At 39.9% G+C, this 17795-nt stretch overlaps 3 protein-coding genes across 4 annotated transcripts; 1 reads left to right on the plus strand and 2 right to left on the minus strand.

The window, feature by feature from the left end:
• Positions 1-372: 372 nt before the first annotated feature.
• ankrd13d (ankyrin repeat domain 13 family, member D) lies at positions 373-9752 on the plus strand. The gene is made up of 16 exons (XM_034137848.1): positions 373-1166; positions 1267-1402; positions 1490-1614; positions 1997-2042; positions 2891-3034; positions 3125-3314; positions 3675-3741; positions 4129-4210; positions 4574-4635; positions 4735-4865; positions 4960-5117; positions 5776-5889; positions 6082-6254; positions 6355-6434; positions 6923-7156; positions 8921-9752. Exons 1-16 carry the CDS (start codon positions 1083-1085, stop codon positions 8982-8984), a joined length of 1890 nt encoding a protein of 629 aa, XP_033993739.1. The 5' UTR covers positions 373-1082; the 3' UTR covers positions 8985-9752.
• On the minus strand, positions 9038-14904 carry LOC117488770 (signal-transducing adaptor protein 1-like). Of its 2 annotated transcripts, none has more exons than XM_034137868.1 (10): positions 14557-14904; positions 14351-14422; positions 13954-14070; positions 13773-13829; positions 13261-13520; positions 12436-12567; positions 11505-11574; positions 11330-11432; positions 11074-11253; positions 9038-9189 (listed from the first exon to the last, which is right to left on the minus strand). In XM_034137868.1, exons 1-10 carry the CDS (start codon positions 14650-14652, stop codon positions 9119-9121), a joined length of 1158 nt encoding a protein of 385 aa, XP_033993759.1. In that variant the 5' UTR covers positions 14653-14904; the 3' UTR covers positions 9038-9118. The 2 variants fall into 2 exon arrangements, with proteins under 2 accessions (XP_033993759.1, XP_033993751.1); XM_034137860.1 differs by lacking the exon at positions 9038-9189 and adding an exon at positions 9977-10517.
• Positions 14905-15752: 848 nt separating this feature from the next.
• On the minus strand, positions 15753-17384 carry LOC117488694. Its single transcript, XM_034137732.1, has 4 exons — positions 17150-17384; positions 16650-16737; positions 16410-16450; positions 15753-16323 (listed from the first exon to the last, which is right to left on the minus strand). Exons 1-4 carry the CDS (start codon positions 17348-17350, stop codon positions 16027-16029), a joined length of 627 nt encoding a protein of 208 aa, XP_033993623.1. The 5' UTR covers positions 17351-17384; the 3' UTR covers positions 15753-16026.
• Between the last annotated feature and the right edge of the window lie 411 nt (positions 17385-17795).

Consider the following 17795-nt stretch of genomic DNA (forward strand, 5'->3'; position numbering starts at 1 on the left):
AATATACTTCAAACACTTCATGTAGTAAAGTACTCATGCATAATGTTGATTTGAAGATAATGGTATGTTATATTTTTGAATAATTATTGATGCAATAATGTGTAAATGTAAGGACTATTTCTTAGGCCCTTCTGGGATGTAGTGGAGTAGAAGTAGGCTAGCATAACATGGCATCATTCCTCCAGCTAAGTACATGAGTAAAAATAAAAGTAGCTTTTTCACGATTGAAATGTAAAATTATACTCCAATTCTTGCTCGATTTTCACTGATTTATTTGCCCTGTCAGATCAGAATGAGCTCCTCCCCTGCTCCACCCAGCGTCTCTCCATAACCTGGAAATAAAGCGACGCCCACGTACATAAATAAATAAATAACGCTGCTGCAGCTGTAAATAGACTTCATCGATGCAGCTAGATGAGTTAGTGATCGGGACTGGTCTCTATCTGCAGCTACTGTCACCTGCACAATATGGGATGGCTTCAGCTCGGCTGACCTGGATGTGAAAGTGGAATAAAGGCCGAATCTGGATTTATTTTTGACACACCGTGCGTGACATGCCTGCGATATAAACAGGGGTGGTTGCAGTGACAGCGGGGGAGCTAGCTAACTTTATCAGCCGGCGATTTCACCCATATTTATTTCTTAAACCCAGCGTGAAAGAGAGATGGACGGACTTGGGAGGTACATTTCTGCTCGGCTGCATTAGTTGTCTTGCTTTGTGAATAATGGAAAGCAGGTGTCAAGTGGAGCAGGAAACAATGTTGTTATTAGCCAGTTAGCCACCGTTAGCTCAGCTAGCTGTCAGTTAACTACAGCAAATTAGTGGGCTGAGTTAGGTGAGCTAACTCAGCCCACTCATTTAAATAGGCACGCACATAACTCTACTTTGTTGATGCCCAACGTTATTGGATAAACTGCCTAGTGACAGTCTTTCCTGTAAAGTATTTCAGCCTTCACCCATTTTCTAGCCAGCTAGCCAGCCAGTTGTGGCGATCAGCTGGTCTGCTGTGGTGTCAGTGCAATCTGTCGGCTGCAGGAGTCATATTGCACACATAGCTTTTATACTGTGTTAACTGTCAACCATGGCACAAGAAGGGTTTCCTCTGCATGCTCTGGTGTGGAACAATCAGTACCTGGAGCTCGATCGAGAGCTGCAGAAGAAAGAGGTAAGGAGGTGTATTTCTGCAGCTGATGTGTGTGCACGGATGCTATTGTTATAGTATGCACTGCATTGCGCTGAGGCTGCTTGTGTGTTTGGTTCTGCAGCAGGATGTGGAGCGCCTGGATCCGAGAGGGCGCACCCCGCTGGAGCTGGCGGTGTGTCTGGGCCACCTGGAGTCTGCCCGGGTGCTGCTGGGAGGTTCTGCAGACCCCACACACCACAACTCACAGGGCTGGACCAGTGAGTGTGTGGCTGCTGGATTCATGTCCTCAGGTTGCTAATATTTAAGAAGCACCTACTGCAATTACATGTGGATGTGTGTTTCAGTTCTGCAGGAGGCGGTGAGCACCGGAGACCCAGAGCTGGTCCAGCTGATGCTTCAGTACCGAGACTACAAACGGGCCACTGAGAGACTGGCGGGCATCCCAGAGCTGCTCAGCAAACTAAGACAGGTAAACCGCTTTCATTTGGCAATTTCTTTCAAATATGTAAGCCTCCAGGTCTTGAAGTCTTGCCTGTTGCACAGAGCACATAAACCACGCCTTAGAGCTGTATTTGTATAATTCTAAAACAATAATGTATATAATAATATTGAATCATCAAACAAAACAAAGACACACTTAATATTTACAAAGTAAATGCATTAAAATATAGAGTTAAGGAGGTGGTTAAACATGGTGAGATAAAAACAAATAACATCATTATATGTTATTATATTATTTTATACAAGTGCCACTCTGTACAGGTGGGTTTTTAAAAATCTCTTTAAACTGAGGCACTGTTCCATCATGTTCACAACTAAACCAGAAAGCATTAACATTTCTTCTTTTCCAGGCGAGAGACTTCTATGTGGAGATGAAGTGGGAATTCACCAGTTGGGGTGAGTGTGTTTCACAGAGGTCAGGTTCAGCACCACAGTGCAGGGACAGCTCCGAGACAGCAGCTGTCAGTCACTTTGAAACATTGGTACACACGAGACTGGGCAGGATCATTTGAAGCTTTAAAACAATACAGATGACTGATACCTTTTCTAAAGTGTTATCTGAAATTAGTTTTTATTATAGGGATATTTACCAGCATTATTAAGTAATGTGTTTTGTCGAGTTTGTTAACTTTGCCTCTTCTAATCTGCAGAAGATGCAGCAGTTACAATTCTTACATTGTAGTACTATTGTGATTCAGTAATTGCAAGAAAGATCATACATATATGCAATGTGGTATTTTACTACACATATATTCTTTAATAAATTAGAGCAAGACATTTAAAGACTGTACTGTTGATGATTTCACCATACTCAAGTCCCAGTCAGTTTGCTTTAATAAAGCAGTATAGAGCTAGTTGACATACAAATCCATTAAATGACAAAGAATTTCAGTTCTACATTTTATCTTTGCTTACTTTTATGTGTTTTGAATCATTATAGGTTGTTAAATACTTTGTGTATCCATGGCACTCAGAAACAAGAATGAAGGTCTACCTCTTATGGTAACCGCTAGAAACCCAGAGTTCCCAACACAAAGCAAGCCAAGGGTGAAGGACTTAAAAAGGGCGTCTTACAATATAAAAGCATAATGTTTTTACACCATACAATTTCCAGAAAACGTTGGCATGTAAATCTGTTTTCTTTTGCACTGTACTTCACCCATTCCCTGTTGTTACCTCATTCTGTTTGCCTCTTTGTTTCTTGTTTCTAAACCGCTTCGCCTCTTCTTTGATCTCCCTCTCAGTGCCTTTGGTGTCGAAGGTGTGTCCTAGTGACGTGTACCGGGTGTGGAAGAGCGGCTCGTGCCTCCGAGTGGACACCACTCTCCTGGGCTTTGAACACATGACCTGGCTGAAAGGACGACGCAGCTACATCTTCAAGGGAGAAGGTGCCCTCCTTCATGGAAACTTGCCATCCTGAAAGCTGTAGAAACAAACCTGTTGGAGGTTTAAATGTGTCTGTCGTGTGCTCCTCTTAGATGAAGGTGCCGTGGTGATGGAGGTGGACCATGAGAAGCAGGTGGTGTACACTGAGCCGCTGGTGTTGTCTCCCCGTGACGCCTCCTCCCTCCTGGCAGCCATGCAGCCGTCGCAGGAGAACACAGCCCAGAGAATCACATCGCCCATCGTCTCCACGCACCTCAACACTCGCAACATTGCCTTTGAACGGTAACAAGATCAAACTGTGTTCACATCTACAAACTAGAATTGTTACAGCCACAACACCTGATATCAGCCTGGAAACACCCCATTATCGTCCACATTACACCATGTCCCCACAAATATTGACTTTGTGCAGTGAGCCCTTACTATGATCTCTTTGCTTGTTTTAGTCAGAGCGGAGCACGACTCCTGACTTTTCCCTGTGTTTTTTATATATCTGTTGTAATTTATTGTCTTTTATTGTGATTGTAGTTATGTGTTTGTAGTATTTATTACATGTACAGCACTTTGGCCCGACCAAAAATCGCTTTTAAATGTGCTTTATAAATGTGCTTTATAAATAAACTTTGATTTGATTTGATTTAGGAACAAGTCTGGGATCTGGGGCTGGCGTTCTGAGAAGAGTGAGGCGGTCAGCGGGTACGAAGCCAAGGTAAGTCACTGCAGAGACAATTTGATGAAAACTTGCTTAAGCTTGATACTGTATGTTCGCCAGCAACCATTTTATCCAGGATGACGACAAGACTCACTGCACCCTAGTTATTAAACAATAACATTGACTGTCAACATTAATTCGTCAGCATTGTAGACAAAAAAACACTCAATTAAAATGCATTCAAAAAAATTAAACTTCACCATTATCTTAATCTATTTTCCTTGACATAAAAGGGAGGAAAATATCACAAAGGGAGAAGGAAACAAAGTAATACATTTTGGCCAGAATAGTAGTCTCATTTACCCTTACTCACACAAATATGTTAATATGAACTTAACTTGAACAATATGTAAAAGAAAATGTGTTTTCTATCTTTGTGTCCAGGTGTACAGTGCCACCAATGTGGAGCTGGTGACTCGGTCCAGGACAGAGCATCTATCAGACCAGGATAAGTCGAGGAGCAAAGGTGAACACGCACTGTGTCAAATTAGTGTTATCAGGTCCCAAACTAAGTGCAGAGAAAATCAAACTAAGCCTCAGTAAATGTAAGGTAACGTGGAAAACATTCCTGCCCACTGCAATAACTCTCTATAACAAATCACCTCTGGCTGGCAAAGAACTCTCTGCTCCATAGCTTCTCTTGGACTTAAAATCACACTGTACATTAAAATCGATGACTGAGTATTTCTATTTGACTCATAGAACAAATGAAATGTTCTCTTCGTGAATGATCATTTTATTCTAGGCGTACCCCTTGCCTTCCTTGTAGAGTCAATAGTGAATAAGCAGAGCAGAGTGAGGATGCTTCCCCTTCTTTATTCCCACTCAGGCTCAAAGACTCCTCTGCAGTCCTTCCTGGGGATTGCTGAACAACATACAGCTCAAAATGGGGTAAGAGTCTCGACTGCACCTGTGCATCTCACACACACCTCCTGCAGTCTTCTTTGATGAACACAACGTCACTTATAACTCTCTCTGTGTTTCTGTCAGAGTAATGTGTTGCAGTGTGCCAGTCCCCACAACCCCACCGCCATCACAGCCGAGGAGTACTTCGACCCGGAGTTCAACCTGAACGACCGCGACATCGGACGTCCCGTCGAGCTCACCAGCAAAGTCCAGCGGTACTATGCAACCCTGGAAACGCGCGGCAGTAATGTTCATCACCAATAGCAAGCAGCCCTTAAAGCTCTCTGTGTGTCTCCGTGTCCTCTCCAGATTTAAAGCGACGCTGTGGCTGAGTGAGAGTCACCCTCTGTCCCTGGCCGAGCAGGTGACACCCATCATCGACCTCATGGCCATCTCCAACGCCCACTTCGCCAAACTCCGTGACTTCATCACCCTGCGCCTGCCGCCAGGCTTCCCTGTCAAGATAGGTGGGTATGAGAGGTCACACAGTAGGGTTAGGAGATGTGTTTGAACGCTAAGTTTGTTGCATTTCTTAAGCTCTCTTCGATTTTTAAGTGAAATAAATAAATAAAATAAACTCACAAATTATCAAAAGAGAATATTTATTCACAGAAATCAGAACAATTAAATTAATCTTCTGAATTAACGTTTTTCTCTTTCACAGAACTAGGATGGTCTTTATTATCTTGTTAACTCATCAAGTAGACAGAACTTGCAAAATAAACAAAAAAATACATAATTCACCAAATTCAATACAAACATATGCTAGCTATAAATACTGTTTTCCCTTGCTGCCTGTCTCTGGCCTCTTCGTGCTTCTTTGTGATGCTCCAGTTAGTCTGAGCAGTCTCCTATTTAAGTATATGTAGTTTCGCATAGCCAGCCTTATCTCCACACTTTGGACAGCGCTGTTCCAGGTGTAGCTCTCGACACGTGAGAACTAAAATGGTGAGAACTAGATCTTAATTCTGGACTCATTTCTTAGCGTGGTTCATGCTTTTGTGTGTGCCATCTGACGCCTCCTCATTCATGATTATAACTGTGTGTTTTTATTTTCACTCCCCTCTTGTGCTACTGGAATAATCAGCCATTGAAATCTTTCGTCGATTTCTGTCTGTCCTCCAGAGATTCCCCTGTTTCACGTGTTGAATGCCAGAGTGACGTTCAGTAACCTGTGTGGCTGCGACGAGCCGGTCAGCTCTGTGACGCTTCACACACCGGAGGCCCCTGAAGAAGCTGGTAAATACACACTAGTTATGATCTCATTAAAAAAACGATGACTTTCTTTTTCTTCGTTTTTTGCAAATAAACGACTTAAAAAAATAAGGTTGTAGTTGTTTCCAAAACATAGCACAGGCTTGAAAGTACTTTTATAAATTGGACATATTTGTACTTGCACGTGCAGTGATGTTGTAACCCGTCTTCCCCCAGGTCAGGCTACCCCTCCCTTCCAATGCGAGGTGGACCCCTCAGTGTTTGAGCCCCCCGCAGACTACGCTACTCTTGGTCCCGGCCGCAGCGAGCCAATGAGGGACGAGGATGATAACCTGCTGCAGTTTGCCATCCAGCAGAGCCTGCTGGACGCCGGCACAGAGAGCGACCAGGTTAGAATGATCAGACTCAGAGTTACGTGTGTGACGGGGGATTGATTCTTCCCTTTTTATATTTAAAGGCAGTTTTTCAGTATCTAAGTGTGCTTCTTAGGTGACCATCTGGGAGGCCCTGACCAACAGCCGCCCTGTGCCCCCGTCTCCGCTGTACGAAGGCGACTCTCAGCTGGAGAGGTGAGCTGAGAATTCAACTCTATCATTTGATATAGCCACGATTCATTTTGTATGCCTCAAGCACAAAAACAATGAAAAGATATTTAGACTTTTTTCAAATGATTGATAGCTAGTGAATATGTGGATAGGTGTTAATTATTCAACAGAGTCTGTGCTATAATCCAGGTAACTTAATTTATCAGCTCAGTACAGATATCTACTTTCTTTGGTCTTTAAGTGTAAATATGAACATTTGTATTTGTTACTGAACTCATGTCTGTTCATAATTCCTTCGTATTATTGGAAGCCCCTTGCTGGTGGAGTCATTTAATTAAACGTCTCTAAATAGAGGTCGGTGATTAATTCTTTCTTCCTCCTTCTCTTGGGAACCGTACCTCCCATTCATACTGTAATGGAGCTCCGCAGTGAACCTTCCCTGTTAAGATATCTTTGTTCCTTGTTTAATTACACTTCAGTTCAAGTCTTTATATCTTTATTTCTTTTCTCAGGGCGATCCAGGAGTCTCTGTCCATCTCACTGTCCAGCAGAGAGGGAGAGGACACGGCAGAGCCCAGCCAGCCCCCCTCCGTCTCCCCGTCCGACCCCCCCGCCGACTCCCCCCTCTCCTACAGCGCAGTGACCAACCCACGGCTGTCCGGACACTTCGGCATGGCAACCAGCTTCGACGAGCAGCTGCGCCTCGCCATGGAGATATCGTGCCGGGAACAGGAGGAGATAGACAGGTGAGGCAGGAGGGAAACAAAGAGAAGGGCATGTGCATCATATTACCTGAGATAAAGCACACCTTCATGCTGGACATTTACCGGTCCATCACAGGACTAGCGTGTACAGTATGTGGACCGGGGTAACACAAATAAGCAGTTTTTCTTCGTAAACCAAATAGATACAAACAATGTCTTTTAAGAAAAACTACAACAATATATCCGTGTTAAGATACGATAAGAACAGATATGATAGGACTTTATTCATCCCGAAGGAAATTGTTCTGCCAGAGTTACAAAAATACAATAAACACAGCAGAATAATAATAATAATAAAACTGTACACTAACAGTGCAGTAAAAATAGCAATTCAATAACTACAGGAAACATAAATGGTCACATAATTAATGTAAATATTAACAGCATTTAGTAGTGCAAAGACCGTAGTGGTCGTTACGTAATTGCACGTTATTTATCGAACATTATTACTAATAATAATAGTAATATTGCACATGTTATATAGCAGAGAGTGTTTTGTAATGATGGCAATGGTATTTATATTGCACATAGTGGTGGTGTGGAAGTTCCCTTTATTGAAGGGTGAAGAGATATAAACCAATTTAAAATAAACATAAATGTAATATTTGTTTAAGTTTTTAAAGCTATAATCACTACTGAAACATGAGTAAGCATGAATATCTGTCACCTTGCCTGTTGAATAACAGAAGCTGAACAGACATTTCAGGAGATCAGCATGTGTCACAATTGTTTCCCAGTTCATTCCTTTTAGTTCACATGCAGTCTGGTCTTGTATATGCACAAACATGATGTAAAAGTCGTTCAGATGTCCAATGAGTATATTTTTTGTCTATGTGTATTTTCATTCTTTGAGACATTATACAATACCATAACTGAAAAGCAACTAAAACGACTGTAAAACTAATCAAAGCCACTCTGAAAACTAACTACAAACGAGTGTTCCCACATAGAGAGTGCAGCAATCTGCTCTTCCATCTCAGACTCCCACCTTGGCTCATATGGTGGCAAACAGCGTCTGCGACTCAGCGGGGTGTCCAAATCTGTTCTTTTCATCTGTCCCATGTTCAAAGTTGTGCACATTAATACAGAGATGGCAAAATAGTAACAAATATTGTTAAGACAAGGTTGTATAGTGGGAACAGTCCTTTTGTTATTGCTGTTTGACGCTCATACGTGAACACAGCCTTGGCTGACTTATTACTGTCTGCTTGAAGAAAGTACACTTTAGATGTTTTATAAACTTAACATTTAAAAACACCTTCATGGATATTTTGACCCCACCCTTCTACATTCATGATAGTTTTGCCTTAGCACACTTTTAATCTGTGACCAGAGTTCATTTTTAAGTTTTAAACTGAGACTGTTGTATCTACAGGGAGTTCTTTTAAAACATCTACTCCTTTTTCTCTTGAAACCCAATGTTTACAACCATCTGTTCTTGTGTCTGTTTACTGAAACCCGATCTCAGCAGCAACAACCGAAATGTTGACGGTTACGGTGTAGCCAGTGGCCATATTGCCATTATACAAGCAGAACATAATTGCAGTTGCGTCAGCTTAAAATAATGAATTTGAATAAAACTATTTTATAAAATATAATTTAGGCAGATTGTAAAATAAAATAATGATAAAATACAAGTCAAACATGTGCAAAACGTTGGCAGGAGCGACAAAAGACTAGTAAAAGTACATGGGAGTGACACATAAGTATAACCACAAGTATATATTTTTCTTATTTGTGTCACAGGGAGCAGAAGGAGGAGGAGACTGAGCTGGAGAGGATCCTGCAGCTGTCACTCACCGAGAAGTAATGTCACAACAACAACAACAACAACAACAACAATGGAGGCGTTTCTTCATTGGGGAACAATCTTCTTTATTTATTCAGTTTTTATCTTTTAAATCCTAAGATGTTAAGTTATTACAGATATTTGATGTGTCTTTCTCACACGGAGGCTGCTGCGATAGTGTGAGACGTGTGAGATGAATGAGGAGAGGTGGATTCTCTGAAACACACTGCAGTGAAAGAGGAGACAAAAGGGAGTTTCCTTTCTTTTGTTATTGAATATTTTTCACAGTCTTGCTGTCTTTACTCAGTGATGAATGCTTCCTTTAAGACTTTAAACTATAACATGTTCCATGATAATTATTAAAAATAAGAATCTCAATCTAAATGGAATAACTTATACAAATATATGATTATATTATTCAAAACAGTTATGTTGGCTTACTCCTATGTGTGGACAAATAAAGAATAATGATCATCCTGGATCATGTTTTTTTTAATTCTGTGCTTTTGAACAAAAGAAAGAAACGTAAGATTCACCGGTATGTGCAGTTTTGTATTTTACAGTTTGATCATTCTTTCATATAAAAGATGTACAATCGTTCTGATCTGTACAAGTATTGTCTCATGCAATTTTGATGTAATGTTCATTTTTACACTTTTCAAACACAATTAATGAGCAAAAAAGAAAGCATGATAACCTTCCAAACTGTGAGACAAAAAAACATCCGTATCACATGTAACTGATCGATTGATTTGAGTTGTTAATAATAAATATAACAATTAATCGTTAGCCTTGAACTCCTATTCTCATCTTTACAAATCTGTTTGCTATTTTCTCGCATATACGCAACTACTGTACTGAAACAGCGGGGGTCTCAAACGAATGGCTCGAGGTCCAGATTCAAAATACATGTGTTTAGAATGATTTGTTTATTTGTTATCCAGACATTTGGATAACAAATAAACAAATCATTTGGATTGGTTTAAAATGTTTGTATTGCAATATCTCTACAATACTGGAGAGATGATAAAAAAGTATCTATCTATAAAACATTTGGTATGTTCATCTACTCCAAAGCACAAGTTGTAATAATGTTGTTTCCCTGTTTCTATATAGCGCAATCACATGTTTTAGAAACTACTATTACCACTTTTACTTATGACCAAAGCAAAACTAATGTAATTCCCATCGGCCAATGTTGTACTTGCGTGTTTAGTGCCAACATTTGAGTTTGAGACCCGTGCGTTAAGAGATTGAGAACTTCTGTAATTTTTTATTTTGTATGGTACAATTTCTGAAAGTGACTAAAGGTGGCAGGAGCGTGCATTCTCCCAGCTGACGTTACAGGTTAAACATTAAATGAGCATTTTATGAGGTTTATGAGCCGAGCGGACTACATTCCTCAGGAGGTTGAACTGTTTCCGCTCCACTGCACAGTGGCTGACGGAGGTTTCTCACTGCTCTGATTCTCGAACGTGTTGACTTCCTCAGTCTCAGTGTACAGGTTTTCTCTCCGTAACTTTAAAACCGCCTCCAGCTCTCTACCCATCTGAACTGTTTTAGATAGAAAACATTACAAAAAAATGTTTTACCACTTTTCAAGCTATAAAAAACATTTCCATATACAGCGTAGAAAAGAAAATCACAAATATAAAGTAACAGGAATAACAGTCTTGTTTACATCCATGTCTGATGAAGTCATCACTTCATCATTTTATCCTATAAGACATTTACTTGAAACTGTCTAAATAAGCTGATGAATTCTGAGTTATGGCCAAAAATGTGTTTTTGAGGTCAGAGTGATTTTGACTTTTGACCAAAAAATCCTAAGCAGTTCATCCTTGAGTCTAACAGGATTCAACAGAAATTCAAACCGTTCCTGAGATGTCTCATTCACAAGAAAGGGACGGATGGGAGGTCAGAGTGACATGACTTTTACAATTTGACTCCAAGAATTAGTTAATCATCAATGTGGAAGTGTATGCCAAAGGCGTTCCTATAGTGCTACCAGCTCACCTGTTGTGGGATTTAGACTGCATTTCTTGGTCATATGTACACTTTAAGTGCTTTTATATTACTAATGTTAAAACCAATATTCATTCATTCTCACCTGACTTTAGGTTGGGATCATGATCATCTGGCATCACGTAATCTCCCCCGTCTTGGTTTGTTGGAGGTGGCGGAAGTTCTTCTTTGGTCTCTGAACGCAGCATAGGGGCCACTTGTGCTTTGGGTACTGTTTTAAGTATAGCTGAGGAGATGCTGACACACTTTGGGACAGGAGACATGTCTGTTGAACACAGATAAACACCGTTAGGGGTTGTGTACTTGTCACTGAAGTCTTCTCACAGCAGAGTTCCACTCACCGATGAGAGTGTCGTAGGGCTGAGATGCCATGAAGGGGTGAAGCCGGTACTCTGTCTTTTCAAGGAAGTATTTCAGAACCTCATTCAAGGAGGAGACTGTCACCTACAGAGGAGAGGACACATGAAGACAAGCCACGAAAAAGAAAAACGTAATTTTATAAAGTTTGGTACTTACTGCTGTGTCCAGTTCAATGACAAACCCCACGTTTGTGGAGGTCACTCTGAAGTTCTTCAGGATGGGTCCACTGAAAGACAACAAGTGGAGGAGCATTTGCTTAATGGTGCCTTTAATAAACAACAACACATGGATTCTTTGTATATTTGGCAGCAAATATGACAAAAACAGGGATTCATTCATCTCATATTGTGCCTAACAAATCAGGTATGGCATTATTAATCTGCAGATGATCCAGGTTCAACACAAGACCAAACTTTCTATGGTTGTACGTTTAAAAGCTAAAATGTGGCCTGAAAGGCATTATGAAAGGCTTGATTTGAGCTGATTGTTGTAAATGCCTTTGGCTAATGACGCAGCTGCTGATCACTGAGTGAAAGGTCAGCAGCCATAGACAGTTTATCACACAAATAATAATGCTAAAGGGTCTGTTTCTGCGAACAGACATCGTACAGGACCTCCCTTCAGGCTTACGCAGAGAACATGACAAAATCAACAACCACTTGTACATGTATTCATCCTTTTATCAGCTGTAGCATCTCATGGTTAAATATTATCATGATAATAACATAAAAGTAGTGAGAAAGATCCATATGCTATTGCGGGTCTTTGTTAAGAAGACACTGTTGATTCTAGTAACATTTAGTTGTGTAGAAAAACACGTAATTAAGACTTATTTTACAATGTTGTAAAGTTGAGTTGTAATTATTTCCTGGTAGACACTTCTCTTCCTGTACATATGTAATTTGACTCACACAAGCATAATACAAGTGATACAGTACTGTTATACGAAATATAAAACCAAATATTCATGTTCTCTTTTAAGCTTTCCATAAGTCGAGAAAAGAAAATGTGATAATTTGAGTCATTTTGTGAGAATAGAATAGAGGAAATTCCTGTATATTCCTGTAGTGTGAGGTACATTTCGGACCTGGGCGTCTGTTGTCTGAGGGTCAGGGCGTAGTTGTTGGCCAGGGTGGACGGGCGGAGGATGATGCTTCCACACTCGGGGTTCACCTTCAACATGTGCTCAGCCTCTTTTCGAGACACATGGAAAAAACACCTGCCGATACCAAAGAAAAAAACATACACACTTCCTTATTTCCAGTGAAGGTTACAAAGGTCCCCGTGTGAGCTATTAGAGGGCAAGGGACGATAAGTTGTTTATCAGTTTAAGATTAGCAGTAACAGGAAGGGATTTACTCTGGGCCATCAACAATGCACCAAACCCTGTTGCATATGTTTTAAAACGTGTGAAAAAGGTTCAACATTTTAATGTTTGAACAAGCAAACTTCCCCCAGATGATTCCTTAAATGTGTAATACAAGTTTTCCTAAATTCAATGTATAAATATGCAAATTAGGTAAACAATTAATTTACATACATACATACTTGTTATTTATGTTGAATTATCACAGTCAAAGTTTCAAAAATATTCACTTTTGGACATTTCTTTATATGACTCCATTAATCACAATATACTTTCAACAGCCATAAATTATATAAAAAAACAACTATTTGCCTTGTTTTTAGTAGTAAAATGTTCCATAAATGACACTATAAATGGTATATAAACATACCCCTGTGTTAAAAACTCAAAAATGTAGATAGGAAAGAAAGTGTGGTGCTGCTGAAGTGGTAACTTTTGGCTAAGTCTATTAAAGAACTTGAACTAATACGTATTCACTAGTCTGAGTCTCACTGTTGTGTCCCCATGCGGACTGCTAACTGTTTCTGGAGAAAGACTGAAACTTACGCAGGAATCTCAGGGCTGTTGTCAGTCTTGTCTTTGGGCGGTGTGGAGGAGGGGGAAGCAGAGGGGGGGACAGAGGTGGAGGGGGAGGGGGAGGCAGATGCCGGGGGGGATTGGAAGGGGGAGGGTGTGCGGAGGAAGAGTGGGCGGGGGGGAAGTTCTGGCCGCTGCGTGGTGGGATTCCTTCGCCTCTCCTGATCCAGAGCATCCTGCAGCTGCAACATCTGGCCAGGCAGCAGCTGCAGTTTACTGGGAATCTCTTTCTGCAGAGAAACAGAGATTATCTGTAAGAACAATAACTTTTATTTTTCGGTCTGCAGACATTGCTTCTTCCTTCTATTTATCCTTACCCTCACTATAAGTCTTGAGGGGGGAGTGTTCCTAGTATTTACTTAATATGTATTCATATTTTAAATATTTATGTCCAATTAGATCAGATTAGAAATACTTCATTGATGCCAAATTGTGAATGTAAACCCACCAGAGTGTGTCGTTAGGTTTGTATGTTTTCTTACTTTAACCACAGTCAGGATGTAGCCTCTCCACTCCTCTCCTGTGTCAGAGTTGTCCATCTGTACAGTCACACAAACAGCCAACATTTTGGTAATATGTCACAGTCCATATCTCTTTGTTAATTGAAATGTTTGTATGTATTCAATTGAGTTTTTGACTTGCAAGGAGATAACAAAATCCCACCTGTAGTTGCACGTCCTCTGTCTGCAGCGTGAGTGTGAAGATGGTTGGGGTCTTATTCTGATACGGAGAATGTAACTGCATGGACTTCAGCTGCCCCAGGTCCAGCTTCTCTGTGTACTGACAAAGTACACAAACTATTACTTGTTGTGAGACACATAATAATCAACAACACATGAATAAATTGATCTAAAATAGGAGTGAGTTATGATGTGAATATAAGAAAAACTAATGTTTGCACCCTGGCCTCTGTGTCTCCTTCTTTGAATTTGATTGTAAACCTTAACAATCTATTCTCTAATAATTGTTAAATTCACAGTTTGATGAACTACTGTTTATTTAATTGTTGTTATGTACATCACGATTCTGCTTCCACTTGTCAAATCTACATTTTGCTTACTGTATCCTGAGTGTCATCTTTGTACAGAAACAGAGTGGCTCCTCGGAGCTCTCCGTAGTATTTCTTGAAATCCTGAAAATCAAAAAACAGCGTTTTGAATATGCGGCAGCAGAATTTAACACAGATGTAAAACATTATCATTTATTAGTCCTCTCTTCTCACACACACATTTGCCTGCCTGAATCCCCCCCCCCCCTCGCTCTCACCTTCTCTTTGGTGAGTTTCTTCCTCAGGTGTCCGGAGTAGTAGAGAGGCAGATCTGTGATGGTCGCCCTCCTCTTGTGGACGACTCTGTTAGACATCGTCCATAGAAGTCTGTTTGCTTATCCTGGCCTGGTTTTCTTCAGGTCGGGCTCACTGTACCTCTGTTTGTCATCAGTGTTGAATAAACAGCTCAGTTGGGTCCTGATAAAGGTCCTGGTTGTTTCCTCGTGCAGCTCTCAAAGCAGTGATGGATTCACGATGAGTATTCAGTATATCTCAGACTGTTATTGGTCTATAAACCTGCACTGATAAGATCTTCTAACCTATAATCTTTGTCCTGATTTGACTCTGAAAATAAGGAAACACTGCAGTGATTTATGAAGAAGGAAGTAGATGTATAAAATATTCCAATGATATATTCACTTTTGTACTTTGAACCGAGGCGGAACTAAATTAAAAATCAGTGTTAATGTGCAAGCCAGATTAATGATTTCCATTTAAAACATGGTGCAGACAGGAGGCTCAATGTCAGCGTGATGCATTCTGGGACATTTCTAAAAATGTGATATTAAATACCCTTTGTTATAGTTTTAAAATGTACGAGGTGTCTTTGTTTCCGTCAGAAACAGAGCAGAAAATTAGATATTAGCATATTGCTTACTTTCTATTATTATTGTTGATGTTTTAACGTATTTATGTAATCATAAATAGTGTGTATTTACATTAAGTCACATGAATAAAAAAAACACACACATCTAAAGTGCATTAGATAAGAAGTTGTGCGGTAAAAAGGTTATTGCATATATCTTGTAAATACGTAAAATAATTAAGAATATTCTTGTATGTAAAGTATTACCTAATATACTGATATAGCCTACATTATTAATTTATCTGTCTCCAAATGTAGCTTTTTCTGAATAGATGCCACTGTGGTCACAAGTGACGATTATTTGAATTGCTTAAACCTATTGAAGTTGTGTGAGGCTAGCCCAAGGTGAGAGGAGCCATCAAGTTATCAAACTGACTCACTGTTTGTTTGACTCAGCAAAACCTCTCCAATGTTTGCTAACATTAGCAACCACATGCTATCTATTCGAGAGATAGAGAGATAGATAGATAGATCGATAGGTCATTTATTGATCCCAAATTGGGAAATGATTTAGTTACAGTAGCAGCAGTGTGTTCAGGCATTACAATCTTTAAAATATTTATACATTTATAAATATAATAAAATAAAGTGGAATAAAATAAAAATAATAAACAGCAAAAAGTCTACATACATAACTACAGTAGAAGGGACATGAACCACAAGAATACTCAATCTAAAAGGTTAGACATTTTAGATGGTACTACAATATTTTGCAGTAGCAGAAAAAATGTAAAAAAATATATGCATATGATAGTATATAAATTACATATATATGATGTATAAAGATGATCCACTTCAGATTTTAAAACATTGATTTCAGCTTTCACCTGGTGAAAAAGTACAGCGAAATGGCAACACTGAGAAGCATGCCATACACATACACAGGACTGGTGGTTGTATAAAACACAGCCTCACATGTGTAATGCAGCAGCAGCAGAACGCAGGACAGGAGGAAGGAGGCGCAGCGACACAGCGGGGACGCAGTAACAGAGATGAACCACAGCAGGCCTTTGATCAACAAGAGGAACATCTGGAGGAGACGGAGGAGTAACCAAAGAGTCCAGGACAGCAGACAGCCGAACAGCCACAGAGCTTTGGACGGGAGGAAGACATCAGCATCCTAAAAAACAGCAAGAGAGAGTCTTTTTGTCTTGTATCAGGAAGTTGTGGATGTTTTACAGAGGGATGGGGTTAATGTAGGCTTACATAGTCTTGTGTATTGTTGTCTTCTCGGCCCACTGATCCCACTTGAGAAAGAAAGAGACAAACAAGTAGAAATATGACAATGCAAGGGAGAGAAAATGTGGATATAACAGTGGCATTAATAATTAATTTATCTAATAAAAGATCCCCTTCACAAACTCTACTATATGTTGGTACATTAGGACATTTGGCTGTACACTTCATTCATTCAGCACATGCATGATCAACCTTTATGTCACTTACTGAGGAATGTGAAAGCCAGTAAGGCAAGTAGCACACAGATAATTGTCAGCATTTTCACTTTCTCTCGGCTCCTTCTCTGTGCTCCAACCTATTTATAGCAAAAGAAAAAAAGACTTCTCTTACTGTGTACTTTTTACCTCATACACAACAAGTGATCTGTTGTCAAATTGTAAAATAAATATTAATTGTAATATAACTCGTATATTGTGATTTTGTTATTGGTTATATATAGACTGCCTACTTTCTTTGATATGGTTTTATCCCAAGTCACATAGTTCAAGTCACATACTAATGCAAAACTACTGTTGTCATGCAATGAAACTAACATCAGTATTAAAAAGGACTCTCTTGAGAAAGCGATTTTTAATCTCAATGAGACCTATCCTGGTTAAATAAAGGTAAAATAAAATAAAAAAAGTGTATTTGTTGCATCACCAGCTACAATATCTAACAATACATATAATCTCAGCAGCAGTAGAAGCCCCTTTACGTTAGCTCACCTGTGAGCAGAAGAGGCCCTCTGCTGCCTGCTTCTGATTCCTGCAGATGAGAATCATGTTTGGAAGAGAGTGGTGGTCTTTCAACTCTTCAGAGCCTCTGAGTGATGGTGATGCCGAGTGCCAAACATCATCACCCTCACTGCCATCGGAGCCCCTCAGGTGGCTGAGACGGCTGATGGAGGATAGAGAGCGGCTGCTCATGGTTCCTGCTGTGGATCGTCCAGGAGTCACTGAGCAAGTTTGTCCCGTGTGTGCCAACAGGGTGTGACGGTGAAAATAACTGCCGGCTCGCAGACACACTGCTGTACCAAACCTCAACATGCTGCTTTTGTTCAATTGTGTCAACATTTATTCACTTTTATACATGAATAAAAGATTTAAAAGCCATTTCTTCTTTCTATTCTAATGTTTGTCATACAAATTATCAAAATTACTTATAAATCCTTTCCAACTTAATGTCATCTGTGTCAAATGCTTTTTGTTATTTAACTGATATTAGACAGCTTTAGTTGCTGGTAATTTTGGTAAGTTCATATTTTATACATTATCCAATTTTCAAATAAATAGCTCGCCATCTAAGGCCATCATTTCCCTTTTTTTAAAGGTGATGCCCTGAGGTGAGTAAAGCTAAATGCTGTTAATCAAT

Source organism: Trematomus bernacchii, unplaced genomic scaffold, assembly GCF_902827165.1.
Source record: "Trematomus bernacchii unplaced genomic scaffold, fTreBer1.1, whole genome shotgun sequence".
Taxonomy (NCBI): Eukaryota; Metazoa; Chordata; class Actinopteri; order Perciformes; family Nototheniidae; genus Trematomus; species Trematomus bernacchii.